At 37.5% G+C, this 21849-nt stretch overlaps 1 protein-coding gene across 2 annotated transcripts in view; it reads left to right on the top strand.

The window, feature by feature from the left end:
* The window catches only part of NCOR1 (nuclear receptor corepressor 1), a 189511-nt gene that overhangs the window by 33832 nt on the left and 133830 nt on the right, over positions 1-21849 (top strand). For both annotated transcript variants that reach the window (XM_025363073.1, XM_025363074.1), the window contains exons 4-5: positions 11644-11836; positions 18463-18645. In XM_025363073.1, coding sequence (XP_025218858.1) covers positions 11644-11836; positions 18463-18645 — 376 coding nt within the window. The remainder of the gene's footprint in view (positions 1-11643; positions 11837-18462; positions 18646-21849) is intronic.

Genomic DNA, 21849 nt, shown 5'->3' with positions numbered 1-21849 from the left:
TTTCCCCATTGTGTTGCTGTGGTGCCCTTGTCAAAAGTTAGGCGGCCATATGTTTAGATTTATTTCTGGGCTTTCTATTCTAATGATCAGTGTGTCTGTTTTTATGCCAATACCATACTGTTTTGATTACTGTAACTTGGTAGTACAATTTTAAATCAGGAAGTGTGATGCCTCTTTGTTTTTCTTTTTCAGAATTGATTTTGCTATTGGGGGTCTTTCATACACTTCCATGTGAATTTTAGGGTTTTTTTTTCTATTTATGTGAAAAACGCCATTGGGATTTTAATAAGGATTGTGTTGAATCTGTACTGTATATTTCTTTGGGTTGTGTGTACATTTTTGCAACATTCTTCTGATCCATGAACACATGATATCTCTTCATTTATTTGTGGCTTCAGTTTCTTTAATCAGTGTTTTATAGTTTTCAGTATACAGATTTTTCACCTCCTTGGTTAAATTTATTTAAATGTTTTTTAAAACTCTGTCATAAATTGTTTCCTTGATTTCTTTTTCAGTTAGGTTGTTATTTGTGTATAAGACTGCTGTTGATTTTGTATCCTGCAACTGTACTGGATTCATTTATTCTAACAGTTTTTTTTAAATGTGTGGAATCTTGGGGAACTTTTATATGTAGGATTGTGTCATCTGCAAATAGAGAAATTTTTACTTTTTCCTTTCTGACTGGATGGATGCCTTTTATTTCTTTTATTTCTTTTATTATTATTTTTTTTTGTTTGGTTGCTCTTGGTAGTACTTCTAGTACTATGTTGAATAGAAGCGTTTGCCACTGCTTCTAATCAACACAGTACTAGATGGGAAAACGATCCCATCCTTACCTTTCGTGGTATCTTAGTGGAAAATCTTTCAGTTTTTCCCTTTTGATTATGTTGTTAGTTGTGGAATTTTCCCAAATGGCCTTTATTTATGTTAAGGAACTTTCGTTTTCCTAAGCTGTTGAGTTTCTTAAGTCAAGAAAAGATTTTGGACTTTGTTGAATGCTTTTTCTGCAGCAGTTAAGATGATGTGTTTTGTTTTTGTTTTTACTTCTCTTCTTTTTACCAATAGGATATTTTATATTGTCGTTTTTTTCTTCTTGAATTTTTATTTCTTCTCCTCAGTAAAATTTTTTTGCTAACGTATTTATTCTTAATAGCGTTTTACTTACTGATGACTCTCATATATTTCTGCTACAAATACATATAGAAAGTTTGGGCCAGGCACTGTGGCTCACGCCTGTAATCCCAGCACTTTGGGAGACCAAGGCGGGCGGACCACGAGGTCGGGAGATTGAGACCATCCTGGCTAACATGGTGAAACACCATCTCTACTAAAAATACAAAAAAATTAGCCGGGCGTGGTGGCGGGCACCTGTAGGCTCAGCCACTCTGGAGGCTGAGGCAGGAGAATGGCATGAACCCGGGAGGCGGAGCTTGCAGTGAGCCAAGATTGTGCCACTGGACTCCAGCCTGGGCGACAGAGTGAGACTCCGTCTCAAAAATAAATAAATAAATAAATAAATAAATAAATAAATAAATAAATAAAATTTATTTAAATTTTCTGTGATTTTAGGCCCTGAGTGTTTAAAAGTTTTACTCTGGATTAAGTTATGACAATTAGTAGTAGTAGATCATTGAACAAAAAAGCATAAATATATGTATACATTTTATTACATTATTATTAAAAGCAAAAAGTAAAATCTTATTAAAAACATATCTTTTAATGAGAGAGGACTGGTTTCCCTTCCCCCAATTATTGTAATTTTTGAGTACTAATTACTGGAAACAGGCAGGCTTCTATGTGAATACTATTCCAATTTTTTTTTTTTAAACAATGAATAATGTTCATATAAGTAGGTAGAAGTGGAATAAATTTTGTAGCTGCAATTTTGCTTAATTCTCTGAGTGCCTTCCAATTTCTAGACCAACAATCACAATTATCTGATGTCTAAAATTATTTTTTTGATCTTTCAGCTAAAATACAGTTTCTCCTTTGATACAAAAGCAAAGAATTAGAAACCACTTGGTTTGGAAAAAAGTTTGTTACCCATACTTTTGCCATTCTCTTCTTTCAGTATTGACATCATTATTTCAAATTGTTCTTTTGCAGTACTGGAGGTTTAGTTTTATTGGTTTTTCACTTTTTTTATTATCTAGGATAGAGGTTGCCAAACTAAGGCTAGTTAGTGCTGACCATATCTTGCCTGTCCTGTTTTTGTTGAGCCCTCAAGTTAAGAATGATTTTTTACATTTATGTGTTAAAATAAATTTTATTTTGTGTATTTGAGGTTTACATGATGTTATGGAATACACATAGTTTAGCCAATGAACATGCCTGTCATCTCACATATTTTGTTTTGGTGATGAACAGCTAAAATCTATCCATTTAGCAAAAATCCTTGATATAATATAATTGTATTAACTTTAGTTCTCATGTTATACATTAGATCTCTAGACTTGTTCATCCTACACATCTGCTATTTTGTATCCTTTGACTTGCATCTCCTTATTTCCCCATCCCCAACTGGTAAACCACTGTTTCATTCTCTAGCCCTGTGTAATTGAGTGCTTTTTTTTTTTTTTTTTTTTTAAATATTTCATATATAGGGGAGATCATGCAATATTTTTCTTTGTGTGTCTGGCTTATTTCAGCATGGTTTCAGCATGGTCCATCCACGTTATGGCATATGAAAGGATTTTTTTCCTTTTTAAAGCTGAATAATATTTTATTTTATATACATATATATATACACACACATACATACATATATATGTATACACACACACATCACATTTTCTTTTTTTTTTTTTTAGACAGAGTCTCACTCTGTCACCCAAGCTGAAGTGCAATGGTACAACCTTGGTTCACTGCAACCTCCACTCCTGGGTTCAGGCTATTCTCCTGCCTCAGCCTCTGGACTAGCTGGGACTACAGGCATGTGCCACCATGCCCAGCTAATTTTTGTATTTTTAGTAGAGATGAGGTTTCACCATGTTGGCCAGGCTGGTCTCGAACTGCGGACCTCAAGTGATCCACCCACCTCAGCCTCCCAAAGTGCAGGGATTACAGGTGTGAGCCACTGTGCCTGGCCTGCACATTTTCTTTATCCATTCATCTGTCAGTGGGCATCTAGATTGTTTCTATATATTAACTATTGTGAATGATGCTGCCGTGAACATGCGAGTGTAGATATCTGGTGGTTGTTTTTTTTCTTTTGAGATAGGTTCTTGCTTTACCACTCAGGCTGGAGTACAGTGGCATGATCATGACTCGCTGCAGCCTGGACCTCCCAGGCTCAAATGATCCTCCCACCACAGCCTCCCAGGTAGCTGGCATTACAGGTGCATGCCACAGTGGCATGTTAATTTTGTAGAGACAGGGTCTCACTATATCCAGGCTGGCCTTGAACTCCTGGCCTCAAGCGATCCTTCTGCCTCAGCCTCCCAAAGTGCTAGGATTACAAGCATGAACCTCTGAGCCCAGCCCAGATATCTTTACGAGGTGGTGACTTCATTCCTTTTGAGTATACAACCAGAAGAGGGACTGCTGGGTCTATAGTAGTTCTATTTTTAATTTCTTTGGAACCTTTCATACTGTTTTCCATAATGGCTATAACAGTCTACATTCCCACTAACAATATACTAGGGTTCCCTTTTCTCCATACCTTTGCCAACATTTGTTACCTTTTGTCTTTTGGAGAATAGCCATCCTTACAGGTGTGAGGTGAGATCTCATTGTAGTTTTAATTTGCGTTTCCATTGTGATTAGTGATATAGAGCGCCATTTTATATATCTCTTGGCCATTTTTATGTTTCTTTGGAGAAGTGTCTGTTTAGGTCCTTTTCCCATTGTTTTCACTTCTCTTAATATATCACATTGATTGATTTGTGTGTGTTAAACCAGTCTTGCATGCCGGGGTAAATCCCACTTGCTAGTGGTTTGTAATCTTCGTAATGTGTTGTTGAATTCAGTTTGTTAATATTTTATTAAGGATTTTTGCATCAGTGTTCATTAGAGAGATTGGCCTCTAGTTTTGTTTTCTTGTGATGTCCTTGACTTAGATATCAACTTAAATGCCTTTGACTTAGATATGCTGGCCTCATATAATGTGTTGGGAAATATTCCCTCTAGCTCTATTTTTTGGAAGAGTTTAGGAGGAGTTGGTGGATATTTTTCTTTGACTATTCAGTACAGTTCTGCCATGAAGCCTTCAGATCCTGGAGTTTTCTTTGTTGACAAGTTTTTGATTACTTCTTCAGCCTCTTCATTCGTTATTGGTCTGTTCAGGCTTTCTACTTCTGCCTAACTCAATCTTGGTAGGTTGTATTTTTCTAGGAATTTATCCATTTCCTCTAGGTTATCCAATTTACTGACATATAATGGTTCATATAGTTCCTTATGATCCTTTTCATTTCTGAGGCATCTGTTGTAATTTCTTCATTTTCTTTTTTTATTTTATTTATATGAATTCTAAGGTGTTTTGAAATATAATTACCTTTATAAATTTCCTTTCTGATTTCAGCAATTTTATAAGGTACCTGATTTCCCATTTCAAAAATATGCTCACTGTTTAGGTTCTAAGATGATCAAAGATTTGAAATATAATATAATTTTTTTTGAGACGGAGTCTCACTCTATTGCACAGGCTGGGGTACAGTGGCGTAATCTTGGCTCACTGCAATCTCTGCCTCTCATGTTCAGGCGATTCTTCTGCCTCAGGCTCCGATTAGCTGGAACTACAGGCACTACAAAAAAAAAAATACTTTTTTTGTATTTTTAGTAGAAACAGGGTCTCACCGTGTTGGCCAACCTGGTCTCAAACTCCTGACCTCAGGTGATCCCCCGCATCAGCCTCCCAAAGTGCTATGATTATAGGCGTGAGCTACCACTCCCAGCCTAAAATTATTATATAATACATTTCTTGGTTAAGTTTGGAGAGAGAATTCAGATTACTTGTCCCCTGATACCTAAAAAATATACAAAAATATTTATTTTTCAAAAAGGCTAAAAATTTACCCTTTTATGAACAAGGAAAGGCATATAGCTATTGTCAAAAACTTGGAAAAGTGGGATTCACAGAAAGAATTACAAGTATCTTGAATGACTTGGCCTCCTATTTTCTATTTTTTTTTTTTTTTTTTTTGAGACGGAGTGTCGCTCTGTCGCCCAGGCTGGAGTGCGGTGGCACGATCTCGGCTCACTGCAAGCTCCACCTCCTGGGTTCACGCCATTCTCCTGCCTCAGCCTCCCGAGTAGCTGGGTCTACAGGCACCTGCCACTGCAACCGGCTAATTTTTTTTTGGTGTTTTTAGTAGAGACGAGGTTTCACCGTGTTAGCCAGGATGGTCTCGATCTCCTGACCTCGTGATCCACCCGTTTTGGCCTCCCAAAGTGCTGGGATTACAGGCTTGAGCCACCGCACCCAGCCTATTTTATTTTTTTGAGACAGAGTTTCCCTCTTTTTGCCCAAGCTGGAGTGCAGTGGTGCAATCTCTGCCTCCCAGGTTCACGGGATTCTCATGCCTCAGCTTTAAGAGTCGCTGAGATTACAGGTGCCTGCCTCCATGACTGGCTAATTTTATATTTTTAGTAGAGGTGGGATTTCACCATGTTGGCCAGGCTACTTTCGAGCTCCTGACCTCAGGTGATCCGCCTGCCTCAGCCTCCCAAAGTGCTGGGATTACAGACGTGAGCCACTGTGCCTGGTGAACATGAGTTTTTAGAAAAGAAAATTTTAAAAAAGCGATATTGAAGAAAATAAGTTAGTGAAATCCTAGGATTTCTCATGAATATTCCTTGATTGGAGAAAATTTAAATTGGTGGTGGTGAATGGTTTGCTTGAGAATTCCCATTATGCCATCCTGGTTTCTTAACAGCTGCAGAAAGGACAGTTGGGATGTGCCATTCTGTAAAGTGATGAGCCAGAACCTTCTGGAGTGGTCTACATGTCTGGCTGGTAGAGGGGGCCAGAGTCCTTAGCAAAGGCAGTTACAGCCCTAACCAAGATTTTTCCTCCTTTGCCCCACTTCCTTGCTCCCTCGGGTCGTAGAACAGTATATAGGAAGCCATACCAAGTCTTCCATTTGCAGAGAAGATGAACACATGCCAGAAAAAGTGGGAACAATCAAGGAGAACCTACCCAGACTATCCCACACCGAGAGAAAGGCTGCCACAATGTACCTGAGCAGGAGGGTAGGGAATGGCACAAACAAGGTGAATATATTCCTAGAGAAGAAAATTAAAGCAACACAGTATGCCAAAAATAAAATCACCACGGGTAAGAAACATAAAGAGCATGCCTCGTAAGTGCTATGCACTATAAAAGAACTTAAATAATGAAGTATTCAAAAACAAAATGATAAGACAGACAAATGGGCTAAGTGTAGTTCAGACATTTGACTGCCCTCGAGATATAAAATGAGAAAGAAAAGGAATAAAGTAGATGTGGCTTAAGGTAAACCTTGTCTTAGAACAAAGTCTTGATATAATTAGAGTGAGTACGGAAGAAAAGGACAAAGATTAAGACAATTAGAACTTGTAGGGAGGACAAATAAAGATCATCCAGTATACTATAAGAACATGTTTTTGAGGTGGAAAACCTGATAAAGGAACAGTAACAATATTCATAATACAGAAATTCCCCATAAAGTTAAGGAAGAATCGATAGAATCTATAGATTGATAAAACACCTTGTTCCAGGAAAAATTTGTACAGAAAGAATGATCCATACCAAGACAGGTCATGGTTAAGGAATTAAATTGCGAGGATAACTAAAAGAATTAGGAAGTCAGGAAACAAAATAAATGCTCCACAAGGTGGAAGAATCAGGCTGCAAACGTCTATATAGCAGAATTGAGTGACTGAAGATAGTGGAGCAATAGCTACAACGTTCTGAGTAAAAGAAATTGATATTCAAGAATATTATACCAGACAGTTTAACAATAAAAGCAACAGGCAGATGTTCTTAGACATGAAAGCACTGAGCAATTATAGCATCTAAAACTGAAAGAGGCCGAGTGTGGTGGCTCACACCTGCAATCCCAGCACTTTGGGAGGCCAAGGCAGGCGTATCACCTGAGGTCAGGAGTTCAAGACCAGCCTCACGAACATGGTGAAACCCTGTCTCTACTGAAAATATAAAAAATTGCCGGGAGTGGTGGCGCACGCCTATAATCTCAGCTACTCTAGAGTCTGAGGCAGAATTGCTTGAACCCAGGAGAATTGCTTGAACCCAGGAGGTGGAGGTTGCAGTGAGCCAAGATTGTACCACTGTACTGTTGCCTAGGAGACAGAGTGATACTCTGTCTCAAGCAAAACAAAACAAATCAAAACAAACAAACCAACCTGAAAGAATTTCTTTTTTTTTCTTTTCTTTTTGTTTGTTATTTTTTTTGAGACGGAGTTTTGCTCTTGTTGCTCAGGCTGGAGTGCAATGATGCGATCTTGGCTCACTGAAACCTCCACTTCCTGGGTTCAAGTGATTCTCCTGCCTCAGCCTCCCGAGTAGCTGGGATTACGGGCATGCGCCCTCACACCTGGCTAAATTTTTTGTATTTTTAGTAGAGATGGGGTTTCTCCATGTTGGCCAGGCTGGTCTCGAACTCCTGACCTCAGGCGATCCACCTGCCTCGGCCTCCCAAAGTGCTGGGATTATAGGCATGAGCCACTGCACCTGGCCTGAGAATTTCTTGATGACCGATTCCAGCCAAATAAAGAATGGATGCCACGGGTAAGAGGATTGGTAGTAAGCCATAAACCCATCTTTTTTGTTTGTTTGTTTGTTTGTTTGTTTTTAAAGAGACAAAGTCTCCAAATTCCTGGGCTCAAGTGATCCTCCTGCCTCAGTCTTCTGAGTAGCTGGGATTACAGGCGCATGGCATTGTGCCTGACTAATTTTTTTTTTTTGTAGAGACAGAGTTGCTATGTTGCCCAGACTGGTCTCAAAACTTCCAGCCTCAAGCGATCCTCCTGACTTGGCCCCCTAAAATGATGGGAAACATGTGTGAGCCACTACATCCAGCAACTAGGGCACAGGAAAATTAAGAAAAACATTGAGTATGGAACATTCTCTTTTTATCAAGAAATCAGACTGCTTTAGAATTCTTTAAAATTCAAACGATAAAGTGTAGTTATTTAAATGTGTTTTGTAATTTTAATTTGTTTTAAAGATGTTTAAGGATGGTGTTACTAGATGACAAAAGTCAGTAAAATGGGGAACTTTACAAAGTTTGCAAGCCTACAGAGTTTTGTTTTTGTTTTTGTTTTTGTTTTTTTAAAGACATGAGTCTCGCTTCATCGCCCGGACTGTTGTGTTGTGCAGTGGCATGATCTTAACTCACTTCAACCTCTGCCTCCCGGGTTCAAGCGATTCTCCTGCCTCAGGTTCCCGAGTAGCTGGGACTACATGCGCGCACCACCACGCCCGGCTAATTTTTGTATTTTTTGTAGAGACAGGCTTTCACCTTATTGGCCAGGCTGGTCTCGAACTCTTGACCTCAAGCAATCCACCTACCTTGGCCTCTCAAAGTCTTGGGATTACAGGCATGAGCCACGGCATCCGACCCTACAAAGATTTCTTTATATGAAAATTTGGTGTTAGGTTTTGTTTTGTTTTGATTTGGTATACCACATTTTATTTATCTATTTTCATCAGCTGATGGGTGTTTGGATCATTTTTACTTTTTGACAATTATGAATAATTCTGTGAACATTCATGTACAAGTTTTTGTTTGGGCATATATTTTCCTTTCTGTTGGTTAGATACCTAGGAGTGGAATTGCTGGGTCATATGGTAACTCTATGTTTATTTAACTATTTGAGAAACTACCAGATCATTTTCGAAGTGTACCATTCTACTGGTGTTAATTTTAAAAGGCAAATACATTAATTTAAATTGGAGATTTCATGCTTAGTTGTACCAGAACTCCTAATATTAAATTGTACTTAGCAAAGATTTTCGTAGTTTATTTAAATTTCTGAGATTTTATACATTATATATTTATTTATGGCTGAGTAGGTTTGTTCTTCTAAAAAGGATTGGCGGGCTGAAATGGGAAGTAGTCTGATTTCTAGATAGAAAAGGAGCATTCCATACTCATTGTTTTCTTAATTGTCCTGTTCCTTGGTTTCCTTAGTTTCTTCTCCAGTACTGGGTATGGTATATCTCACCTTCCAGCTTTGATAAATCTCAGAGGCAGAGTTGCTGGAAATGAAATGTCATACTTGAAAATTATGCTTTTGTAGGTTATGTTCTAACTGAGGGGGCAGCTGAGGGTGGAAGTCCAGGTAAGGCATTACTTGGGTAGATTACCTCTGGCCTTAGTGGAGGATGAATCTTTTGATTATAATAGCTTTGTAGTAAGCTTTAAAAGGTGAAGTGTGAGTTTTCCAACTTTGTTCTTTTCCAAGATTGTTAGGCTGTTTGTAATCCCTTGAGATTCCATATGAATTTTGTGATGACTTTTTCTATTTCTGCAAAACAAGCCAATGGCATTTGATAGAGATTGCATGAATCCACAGGTTGCTTTGTGTAGTATTGTCATTTTAATGACATTGTCTTCCAACATATGAATTTGAGATTTCTTACTATGTATTAAGTCTTTTGTTTCTTCGAGCAATGTTTTGTGGTTTTCAGCGTTTAAAGTTGTAAGCCTCCTTGGTCAAATTTATTCCTAGCTATGTTCTTTTGGGTGCTCTTATAAATGTATTGTTTTTGTTTTTTGAGACAGAGTTCCGCTGTTATTGCCCAGGCTGGAGTGCATGGCACGATCTCGGCTCACTGCAACCTCTGCCTCCTGGGTTGAAGTGATTCTCCCACCTCAGCCTCCTGAATAGCTGGGATTGCAGGCGTGTGCCACCACGTCCAGCTAATTTTGTATTTTCTAGTAGTGATGGGTTTCTCTATGGTGGTCAGGCTGGTTTCGAACTCTCCATATCAGATAATCCGCCCGCCCCGGCCTCCCAAAGTGCTGGGATGACAGGCATGAGCCACCGCACCTGGCATAAATGTATTGTTTTTAAAGTTTCATGTTTGGATTGTTTAATGCTAGTATATAGAATACAACCGAATTTTGTGTGTTGATTTTGTGTCCTGCAACTTCGATGTATTTATTTGTTAGCTCTAATAGTTTTTTTTGCCAATTCTTTAGGGTGCTACATATGGAATCATGTTGTCTTGAATAAAAATGCTTATTTCTTTTTAATTTGGATACCTTTTATTTCTTTTTCTTTCCTAGTGCTCTGACAATAATTTCCAATATCATATTGAATATAAATGGTGAATGCAGTCATCTTTGTCTTGTTCCTGAAGTTTTCCACCCCATCATTTTTTGTGATGTCACTCTGAATTTTAAGATAATGGGATTCTATGTGTTGAATGAGATTTAAAATTTTGAAGTATAATAATTTTTACAGAATTTAGCATTCAGGCCAGGTGCGGTGGCTCATGCCTGTAATCTCAGCACTTTGGGAGGCTGAGGCAGGTGGATTGCTTGAGCTCAGGAGTTTAAGACCAGCCTGGGCAATGTAGCGAGATCTCATCTCTACAAAAATTAGCCCGGCATGTTAGCTCTCGCCTGTAATCACAGCTACTGGGGAGGCTGAGGCAGGATAATCACTTGAATCTGGGAGGTGGAGGTTGCAGTGAGCCAAGATGGGGCACTCCAGCCTGGGCCTCAAAAAGCAAATGAACAAACAAACAAAGAATTTAGCATTCATTTCATTGTCTGTCCTCAATATGAAACATAGTGATTCTGTTTTCAATGAAATATTGCTTTACAAAGCATTAGTTTACAGGTTGTCTGTGAGATACAATATCGCCTCTGTAAACATCTGGTAGAAAATGAAAAGTCAAATTAATGAGCACTCACGAGCAGGACTCAACAATACATCCTGTAAACAAATAAAAGATTCTGATCTTCAAGTCGCGTATTTAGGGAAACTAGACAGAATACATGTTTTGGGGGCCAGGATGATGTTTTAGAAGCAATGTTGGATTTCTCCTCAAGATACTTGTCTTTAAGACTGAATCATACCTCATAACTGAAGTCATTTCTCTTTCTATGTAGCGGTAGCTGGGAGAGTTTTATTTCTTGCTTGTTTTTATTATTGGTTGAAAAATGGTGGCTCTTCTGGTTTATATTATCCCAAATTTAATTATTATGGCATTTTAACATTTAAAAATATTAGTTTATAGATATTCTTCAGCAACTAAATTTTCTGCAAATGTTTTGTTTTGTCTTTCACTTCCAGATTAGTTTTTAACCCTCTCCTCAAACATTTTTTTTTAAGACGGAGTCTCATACTGTTGCCCAGGCTGTAGTGCAGTGGTGCCATCTCAGCTCACTGCAACCTCCACCTCCCAGGTTCAAGCAATTCTCCTGCCTCAGCCTCCTGAGTAGCTGGGATTACAGGGGCCTGCTACCACGCCCAACTAATTCAAACCTTTTTTAGAAATTAGAATTGAAGTTGAATGGTACTATAGTGAGGTATATATTCTTCGGGGGTGGGAACAGAAGGGGTACAGGTTCACTTTGAATGCAAGCATGACTTTTTCATTTATTATTTCAAAGTCTATCCAGGGATATTAGCAGGGAGTTGTACATCACTTACAAATTTTCAAGTGTTTATTTTCTTTGTATGTATTAGGCCTCAAGAAAGGAGAACTGGTTATGAACCGTTTCATCCAGGCCCATCCCCAGTGGATCATGATTCACTGGAATCGAAGCGACCACGGCTGGAACAGGTTTCTGATTCTCATTTTCAGCGTGTCAGTGCTGCGGTTTTGCCTTTAGTGCACCCACTGCCAGAAGGGCTGAGGTCTTCTGCAGATGCTAAGAAGGTAAATATTTGTTCTCTTACCCTGTGGAGTTGTAGGTTTGTAATGTTTGTTTAGTTGTATTCATGCATAGCATCTCAAAGAAAGTCCAGTGACGCCAGTCTCTAAAGGTTAGTGGTATGGGAAAGTAAAAATTTTGTTAAACAAAGCTAGAAACCACAGATGAGTGCTCCAGACTGCTAAAGTGAGCACTTTTGCCTTTTTGGTAAGTGAAAACAATCCAAGAAGACTGCTCCCGTAAAGAAGAATTTCTATTAAATAATGCTCAAGCATTTTTGTATTGGCTTGCTGGCTATAAAATGTGGTCAGAGGTACTCAAGACTACTAGTTTTGTTAAATCTTAATTAAATTTTAAATAAGTCCCTTAAATTTAGTAGCAGTTTATTAACTGCTATATGGGAGAAAACACATCTAGGTTAGATTTAATTGTGCTTATAAGTTTTATACAAAAAAAATTGTTCCTAATTTATATAAGTAATACATACTTATAGAAAACTTGGAAAATACAGAGGAAAAAAGTTACTTGTAATCCTATAACTTGGAGATAATGACCCTCCCCCAGTTTTATTGTGGAATAAAACTTGTATATATTTATGGTGATATTTATACAGTGTGATATTTTGATATATGTATACATTGGGAAACACATCAAGCTAATTAACATATCAACTCACGTAGTTTTTTTTTTGGTGGTAAGAACATTTAAAATCCACTCTTAGCAATTTTTAAGTATATAATACATATTATTAGCTATAGTTGCCATGCTGCACAAAAATAACAAGTTTTAATATTTGGCTATATTTTGTGATATTTCAAACAATGAGAGTTCTATTAATAACTTTCCCCATGCACTTACTTTTATTTACCCATCTTTTGTGAAATGTTTGCTCATGTATTATGTCCTTGTTTTGTTGCTGTGTTTACCTTTTTCTTTCTTTTTGTTTTTTTTTTTTGAAATGGAGTCTCGCTCTATACCCCAGGCTCCCAGGCTGGAGTGCAGTGGTGCAATCTTGGCTCACTGCAACCTCTGCCTCCTGGGTCCTGGTTTAAGCAATTCTCCTGCCTCAGCCTCCCGAGTAGCTGGGATTACAGGGATGCACCACCATGCCCAGCTAATTTTTGTATTTTTAGTAGAGACAGGGTTTCACCATGTTGGCTAGGCTGGTCTCTTGAACTCCTGACTTCATGATCCACCCACCTTGGCCTCCCAAAGTGCTGGGATTACAGGCGTGAGCCACCGCGCTTGGCCTATGTTTACCTTTTTCAGCCCTCTGCTTTGCTTATTATTAATTCTGCAGATTAGGAAGTGCCTGACACTTAGTAGATACAGAATAAATATTTGTCATAGAAAGAACAAATGAATTAAAAAAACTCTTAAACAGTAAAGTGTTAACCTTTTTATTAACATATACTAATATTTTTCCCAATGTCTTTTTGTTTCAGTTTTTCTTTTTTTTAAAGCATACTGAAGTTTAAAATGTTTTTACTGTCATCAAATCTTTTTTCTATAATGTTTATTAACCTTTATGCCTAATTGCCCTTTCTTCCCTGGTATCAGGTAAATAAGTACCCACGCATTTTCTTTTGAGTTTTCATGCAATGAAGAATAATTTAAAAGATAGTAAATGTTACGTACAATTTATTTTCAAATAGTTCAGGCAAAATGAAGTTATATACACACACACACCCCCGAACACACACACAGAAAGCAAATATATTAACTACTGGTGAATCTAGATAAAGGATAAATGAGTGTCCATTATACTGTTCCTTCAACTTTTAAGTAAATTTGAAATTTTTCAAAATAGTAAGTTGGATGGGGAAAAATTCTTTGCCATAAGCTAGAAATTAGCTAAGCATCTAGGTGTTTTGTGACCCACCTTATCATGTAAAATATCTTGATCATACAGTAGTCTGTGAGGTTTATAAGAAATGTTCTGCTGCATTAAAAAAAAAGAAATTTAAAAATATAGTGAATAAAGGTCATCTTCCATGGCTGAATACATGACCACAAATGTAATTTATAACTATAGAATTTTGTTTTTTAGCAGAAAAGCGTCTTAAAAACTCATTCATTAAAATGGGACGTGTCATGTTGTAGTGTGACCCATTTCCATGTTATAATTAAGAAACTGGATGTTCAGAAAAATTAAGTGACCTAGGTAGTACCTCCTGAGTTGGAATTAACCCAGGACCCCTGACTCTAGTCCTGCTTTTTTTCCCCTAAAGTGTAAACCATGGCTACTACTACTAACTAATACTTCTCCTTCCGTCTTCCTCTCCCCATTCTCTCCCAACTGCCCACCTCCAGAAGTAAGGATTTAAAAAGAACTGACATTTGTTATATATATATTTTTAAATGTTAAGCCTAGGTATATCATTTATAGAAGAGTTGAATAAGCTTGAAAGAAAAAATTACCTACAGTTTTGCCACTTAAAAGTTATTAACATTTTCATGTTGATTCTTCCCTATTTCTATGTGTATTATTTTAATATTAATTTTGTGGGTTTTTTTTTTTTTTTTTTTTGCTACTCCTTGTGGAACAGGGCTGACCCACAGGCGGTGGGTCCAGAGTCAGCCTGTATGACTATTTTAATGTGCTCACTTTGTACATTCTGTTTAACTTTACTTTTGCTTAAATATGTGCTTAGCTTCTTTTTGTGCCAATAAGTTTACAACTGAATTGTTAGTGGCTGCTTAGTATTCCACATATGAATAAATAAAGTTCATTGATTAAGTAAAGTTATTTATTAAATCGTCATACATTTAGGTTACCTATTTATTCAGAAGTACGGTGTTGTGACATGCATTGTTTTTTTTTTGAGACGGAGTCTCACTTTGTTGCCCAGGCTGGAGTGCAGTGGCACGATCTTGGCTCACTGCAACCTATACATTCCAGCGGTTCTCCTGCCTCAGCCTCCAGAGTAGCTGAGACTACAGGTTCATGCCATCAAGTTCAGTTAATTTTTGTATTTTTAGTGGAGACGAGGTTTCACCATGTTGGCCAGGCTGGTCTCGAACTCCTGACTTCAGATGATCTGCCCACCTTGGCCTCCCAAAGTGCTGGGATTATAGGCGTGAGCCACTGAAGCTGGCCCATACATAATTTAGGTTGATTTTTTTGTATACATTCTTACTTATTTCCTTAAGGTAGATTTCTTTTAGTATAATTAATTACAGACCAGGTTGATTTTTAAGGTTCAGTGGATATTTCCCGATTGTCCTGCAAAAGAGTAGGGCCAGTTCTTAACTCCTGACAGCTGTGTAGAAAGGTACCCACTTCTTGGCCAGGCGTGGTGGCTCACGCCTGTAATCCCAGTGCTTTGGGAGGCCGAGGTAGGTGGATCACCAGAAGTCAGGAGTTCGAGACCAGCCTGGCCAACATAGCGAAACCCTGTCTCTACTAAAAATACGAAAATTAGCCGGACATAGTGGCAGGCGCCTGTAATCGCAGCTACTCGGAAGGTTGAGGCAAGAGAATCGCTTGAACCTGGGAGGCGGAGGTTGCAGTGAGCTGAAATTGCGCCATTGCACTCTAGCCTGGGGGACAAGAGTGAGACTTCGTCTCAAAAAATAAAAAAAAAAAGGTATCCACTTCTTTTGTATCCTTGCTGACACCACGTGTTTATTGTTTAACAAAAAGATTGTTAATTTGATGAATGATTGTTTTTTAACTTACACTTATTATTTGTTAGTAAAATTTAACATTTTTAAATTTGTTTATTGGTTATTTTTCCTGTTTTGTAAATTGTTTTTTCATATATGTTGCCCATTTTTCTGTTGGTTCATTTTATATTGAGTTGTTAGTGCATGTTTTACAGAAGGTTTTCCTATTTAATCATTTGCCTTTTTAATTTGTTATTGCTGTTTTGATAAGCAGAAGAAGATTGTGTTTTTTTGTGTGTGGGTTATTTATTTATTTATTTTTTATTTTTTATTTTTTTTTGAGATGGAGTCTTCCTCTGTCACCCAGGTTGGAGTGCAGTGGTGCCATCTCTGCTCACTGCAACCTCCGCCTCCTGGGTTCAAGCCCTTCTCCTGCCTTAGCCTCCCAAGTAGCTGGGATTACAGGCACTCACCACACCTGGCTGATGTTTGTATTTTTAATAGAGATGGGATTTACCATGTTGGCCAGGCTGGTCTTGAACTCCTGACCTCAAGTGGTCTGCCCACCTTGGCCTGCCAAAGTGCTGGGGTTACAGGTGTGAGCCATTGTGCCCAGCAGAAGATTGTTTTTATTTTGATCCATCAATCTCTCCTTTTTTGAAACTAATGTCTTTTATATCTTTTGCTTTTGGCCTTCCTGAACAAGATAATGTAAATCCTTTTTTTTTTTTTTTCCTTTAAACTTGAGGCTTTTGTGATTTGCTAATAAGCCTTTTATAAATGTTTACTATTACTTGGCTTTTTTTTTTGATGTAAGATATGAGGTAAGAATCTAATTCTTTTTCTTCAGGATTGGTATCTGGCTGTTTCAACCCAAGATTGTAAGCTGCATGAAGGCAGATAGTTTGTTTTGATCCACCACCCTATTCCTGTTATATAAGTAGGCACTTGAGGATTTGTTTTCTTGTTAAATATTTAATATTTAGAAAGGAAGTCAGTGGAAAATATTCATTTGTAATATTAATTCTTTGGGCATGCATCAGAATCACCTGAGGAGCATTTTTGAAGTTTGCTGAATCAAAATATAATCTCTTTTGCTATTATATATGTTTCTATAACACAAATTTGCTCATATGCATATAGTGGGAGAATGATATTAATTAATGTATCATGAATGTCCTGGTGGTTCACCAAAGATCTTTCTTTATGCATTAACATTTCTAAGTTCTCAGGAGTATGCCATCTCATAATGAAAGAAAAAGGCTTCACAACACATGAAGACTTAGAAATATTTGAACATTCTGCATTTAGTTTTCATTTAGTGCAAGTAGTAGCTGGTTTAGTGAATTTAAGAACTGTTGTGCTTTTCACAGTGCTAGTGAAGATTTGAGCATTGAAAAGACAGTGTGAAGAAAATTTTCTTTTAACGTTGATAAAGGAGGGAGGGGGAGAAAAAAAGGTTGATAAAGATGGTTATATGCCAAATCTGATTTTTTTCTTTTCTTGAGATGGAGTCTCGCTCTGTCACCCATGCTTGAGTGCAGTAGTGCAATCTCAGCTCACTGCAACCTCTGCCTCCTGGGTTCAAGCCATTTTCCTGCCCCAGCCTCCCGAGTAGCTGGGACTACAGGTGCCCCCCACCACGCCCAGCTAATTTTTGTATTTTTTAGTAGATACGGGGTTTCACCATGTTGGTCAGATGGGTCTCGAACTCCTGACTTCATGACCTGTCTGCCTCAGCATCCCAAAGTGCTGGGATTACAGGCATGAGCCACTCTGCCCGGCCACTGATATTTTATTTAGATGAAACATACTGGTTTATTTTGGAAGCCAGTGACCTCAAGGATTTACATCTTAAGAGAGGAATCATAAACTCTAGGGCTTAAAGCTGCCAAAGGTTGACTGTATGCCAGATGCAAAGGATACTGGAGCTCTAACTCTATTAATAAAGTCTATTAGAATTGTTATTGTTTTTATTGGTGCTTTCCTTACAGAATTGTACAGGTTTTAGGGTATAGCCATAATCTTATTTTCTCAGAAGGCCTCTTAGATTCAGTGCATACTATTACAGAATTTGAGGCTTTTCATCAATGTATATTAGCTGAAATATCTGTATGAAGGTGTTTTGAAGCAGCTGTCCCGTTATCTCCTGTATACATTCTTGGCTCACAACTATTGACTTTTCACAGTTCCTTAATCATTATTTAATACATTTTAGGGTTCTGTAATCCTGTGAACTCTCATTGCAGGTTTCTCATAGTCTAAGTAAAACTAGTTCTCTAAAATTTATCTGTTTTATAGTATTGCTTATCTCTTTAGAGCAGACTGGAAATTAATAGGGTGTGTGTGGATGTGTGTTGGAGTGTAGTGGATTTTGGGTGAAGGGGCTTTCATTCTGGTACAGCTCTGCTGATTTGGAGGTACAGTGGGATGTTTTTGACTAAGGAAATGTTATGTATGCTGTAGTGCGGGCTTTATGAAATTAGGCCCAGAGATAGTAGCAACTGAAGTTCCTAGGTCACTTCTCTGACTTGTGTACCTCAGTTTTGGTTTGGAAAGCCTGAAAACTTTTGATAGGAACTCTTGGCCATGTTATAGTTGTTAAGTTGGGTGGGTACGCAGGTTTTGCCTGGAATAATAATATTTCCCAACCACTTGTTCAGACCATTTGAAGAGCCATTGCAAGGAAATGGCTGAGAAGTTGATATCTTCCTTTGTCGTGGTTGCATTATTTACCTATAAATTCTCCATAGTTTCGGTATTGTTACACTAGAGGCTGAACAACACTAACTCACCTCACTTTGTATAGCTTTTATGGTCTTCAAAATAGTACATGGTATATCTGAACTATAAGTGAGGTGTGAATTTGCATGTATGTGAATATGAAAGTTACTACTAAAAGTTTCATTAGAGACATAGTACACATGGCTCTGCTGTGGTTTAAAACTGACTTTTTCATTTAAGGCAATCTGGACTCTATTAGTGAGAAATAAATTGTTTTTCTTCGTTTTATTCTCTAAAGGATCCAGCATTCGGAGGCAAACATGAAGCTCCATCCTCTCCAATTTCGGGGCAACCATGTGGAGATGATCAAAATGCTTCACCTTCGAAACTTTCAAAGGAAGAGTTAATACAGAGTATGGATCGTGTAGATCGAGAAATTGCAAAAGTAGAACAGCAGATCCTTAAACTGAAAAAGAAACAAGTAAATGTCTTTGCTTAATATATTCTAAGAATGTATGTTTGTCTCCCTACAGAAGATATTTTTGAGTTTTCCATATTTTGAAACTTTACATAAAAGGAATCATGCCTTATATATTCTGACTTGCTGTTTTTTGTTACTATTGTGGTTTTCTTACATTCATTCATTTCCCTTGCTGCACTGTCTGATTATGTGATTGTAGAGGGTGAAATTTGTTTGTCCATTCTATTTTTGATTTTTTTTTTTCCTATTCCATACAATGGTGCTGGTTTTTGGTTCACATGTAGAGGTTTTTTCAGGGCATGTGCCCAGGAATGGCAGTGCTTGGCCCAAGATTATGCACAGTGAACTATTTAATAGATGATACCAAATTTGCTAAGAAGTAACACCATTTTACATTCCCACTGGCAGCTTATGTGAGTACTGGTTTGTGCACATTCTTGCCTTTACTTGATATCGTTTTTTCAGATATGAGATAGTCTTCTCTGTGGTTTTGAAGGAGGCTGAGCTTATTTTCATTTGTTTATGGGTTATTTGGGTTCCTTATGTGCATTGTTCAAGTCTTTTGTCTATATTCTCCTATTTTGTCTTTGAAATTTTTAGGATTTCCTCAAGTCCCTTGTCAGATATGTATATAGAAGATTTGCCTAGTTTGTGGCCTGTCACTTCACTTTCAGCCAGTATTCACTCTAAGTGTACACTGAGTGCATTTTTTTTTTCTTCTGATTTGGAGTCTCACTCTGTCACCCAGGCTGGAGTGCAGTGGTGCGATCTTGGCTCACTGCAACCTCCGCCTCCCAGGTTCAAGCAATTCTCCTGCTCACCTTCCTCAGTAGCTGGGACTATAGGCGCTTTAAATGCTTTTAATGTATTTGTAAAGTTGTACAGCTATCACCACTCTCTGATTCTAGAACATTTTTATCATTTCAAAAAGGAACTCCATACTTACTAGCAGTTATTCCCCATTTCCCCCTTTCCCCAGCCCCTGACAGCCACTAGCCTATTCTCTGTCTCTGTGGATTAGCATATGCCAAATATCAGAAAAAACAGAATCATATGTGACCTCTTTGTTTGGCGTCATTTATTTAGCATGTTGTCCTGATTCATCCATGTTGTATCTCGTCTCAGCACTTCATTACTTTTTATGCCTGAATCCCATTGCATGAATATACTATGTTTTGTTTATCCATTCATTAGTTGATGGATATTTGAGTTGTGTTCATTTTTTGACTATGATTAATAATGTACTGTGATGAGATTCATGTACTCGTTTTTGTGTGGACGTATTTTTACAATTTTCTTTATATAGCCAGGAGTGGGCATATGGTAAATCTATGTTTAAATTTTTGAAAAACTTCAAAACTGTTTTCCAAAGTCTCTGTACCATTTTATATTCTTACCAGCAGTGTATGGAGGTTCCATTTTTTCCTACCTCCTTGCCAACATCTGTTATTTTCCTTTTTTTAAAAAAATAGCCATCCTTATAGATGTGAAGTGGTATCTAGTTGTAGTTTTCATTTTCATGTCCTTAATGACTAATGATTTTGAGCATCTTTTCATGTGCTGATTGGCCATATGTATATCTTTTTAGAGAAATGTTCATTTAGATTGTTTGCTCATTATTTAATTGGGTTGTCTTTTTGTTATTCTAAGAATTCTTTATATATTCTGGACATGAGTTCCTCGTCAGATGTATGACTTAATAGATATTTTCTCTCATTCTGTGGGTTCTTTTCCCTTTCTTGATAGTATCCTGTGATGTACAAAAGTTTTGAATTTTGATGAAGTCCAGTTTGTTTTTTCCTTTTGTCGCTCTTGCATTTGGTGTTGTATCTAAGACCCATTGCCTAATTCATGGTCACAGATTTATACCTATGTTTTCTTCTATAAATTTTATAGTTTTACCTCTTATATTTGGGTCTTTGATCCTGATAGTGTTTTTTTTTTTTTTGGTGAACAGAATTTGTTTAGGTTTTATATGAAAACCCCCTGGGGTTATTAAGGTAGTTTTACTGTATTATTTTTAGAAGTTTTATAGTTTTGCTTCTCATCTTGTTCTTAATCCACTGAAAACTACATGTTGTATAGTCAGTGTTCATTTATATTTACCTATATATTTGTCTTCTTACATGCTCACCATTTCTTCTCGCAACTCAAGTCTTCCATCTAGGGGAACACCCTTCTACTTAAGAACATCTCTTAGAATTTCCTTTAGTGAAGGTCTTTTAGTTGGCAAATTCAGTATTTGTTTGGTTTTTATGACTTAAATATTGTCTTATATTTGGCCTGTTTATTAAAAGATATATTAATTTGGTATGTAATTATTTTGTCTTAGTACATAGTCTTCTTGCTTCCACTTTTAAGACATTAGCTCTTGGTCTAAATCTGTATTCTTTAATGGATAATGCGAATTTTCTCTCTGGTTGTTTTCAATATATTCTTTTCTTTGGGGTTCCGTTATTTTTATGATGATATATTTAGGTGTTTTCTTTTCCTTTTAAATCTATCCAACTTGAGCTTCCTGAATATAAAGGGTGGAGTTTTTCATCACTTTGGGAAAATTCCAAGCCATTATCTTTTTTACAAAACCTTTCTAACCGTTTCTTGTTCTACTTAAAAAATTCCTGTTAGTTGTAACATCTTATCACTCTTGTCTTCCCTATCTCTTGTTTCTCTTTCTTATTTTTTACTTCTTTGGGCTTCATTCTGAGCAATTTCTTCAGCCTGTCTTCCAGTTTACATTTTCCTTTTCAATTATATGTAATCTGCTGTCAAATCTGTCTTCAGTTTCAACAATTATGTTTTTATTTCTGGAATTCCTGTTTGTTGTCCTTCTCAAATCTGCCTGGTCATTTTTTAAAACTTTTTTTTTTTTTTTTTTTGAGACGGAGTCTTGCTCTGTCACCCAGGCTGGAGTGCAGTGGCCGGATCTCAGTTCACTGCAAGCTTTGCCTCCCGGGTTTACGCCATTCTCCTGCCTCAGCCTCCCGAGTAGCTGGGACTACAGGCGCCCGCCACCTCGCCCAGCTAGTTTTTTGTATTTTTTAGTAGAGACGGGGTTTCACCTTGTTAGCCAGGATGGTCTTGATCTCCTGACCTCGTGATCCGCCCGTCTCGGCCTCCCAAAGTGCTGGGATTACAGGCTTGAGCCACCGTGCCTGGCCCTTTAAAACGTTTTTTTGCTTTCATTGAGTTGTATTAAATTTT

This window comes from Theropithecus gelada, chromosome 16, assembly GCF_003255815.1.
Source record: "Theropithecus gelada isolate Dixy chromosome 16, Tgel_1.0, whole genome shotgun sequence".
Classification (NCBI taxonomy): Eukaryota; Metazoa; Chordata; class Mammalia; order Primates; family Cercopithecidae; genus Theropithecus; species Theropithecus gelada.
Note: the sequence above shows the minus strand (reverse complement) of the source record. Positions and strands in the feature narration are given on the sequence as shown.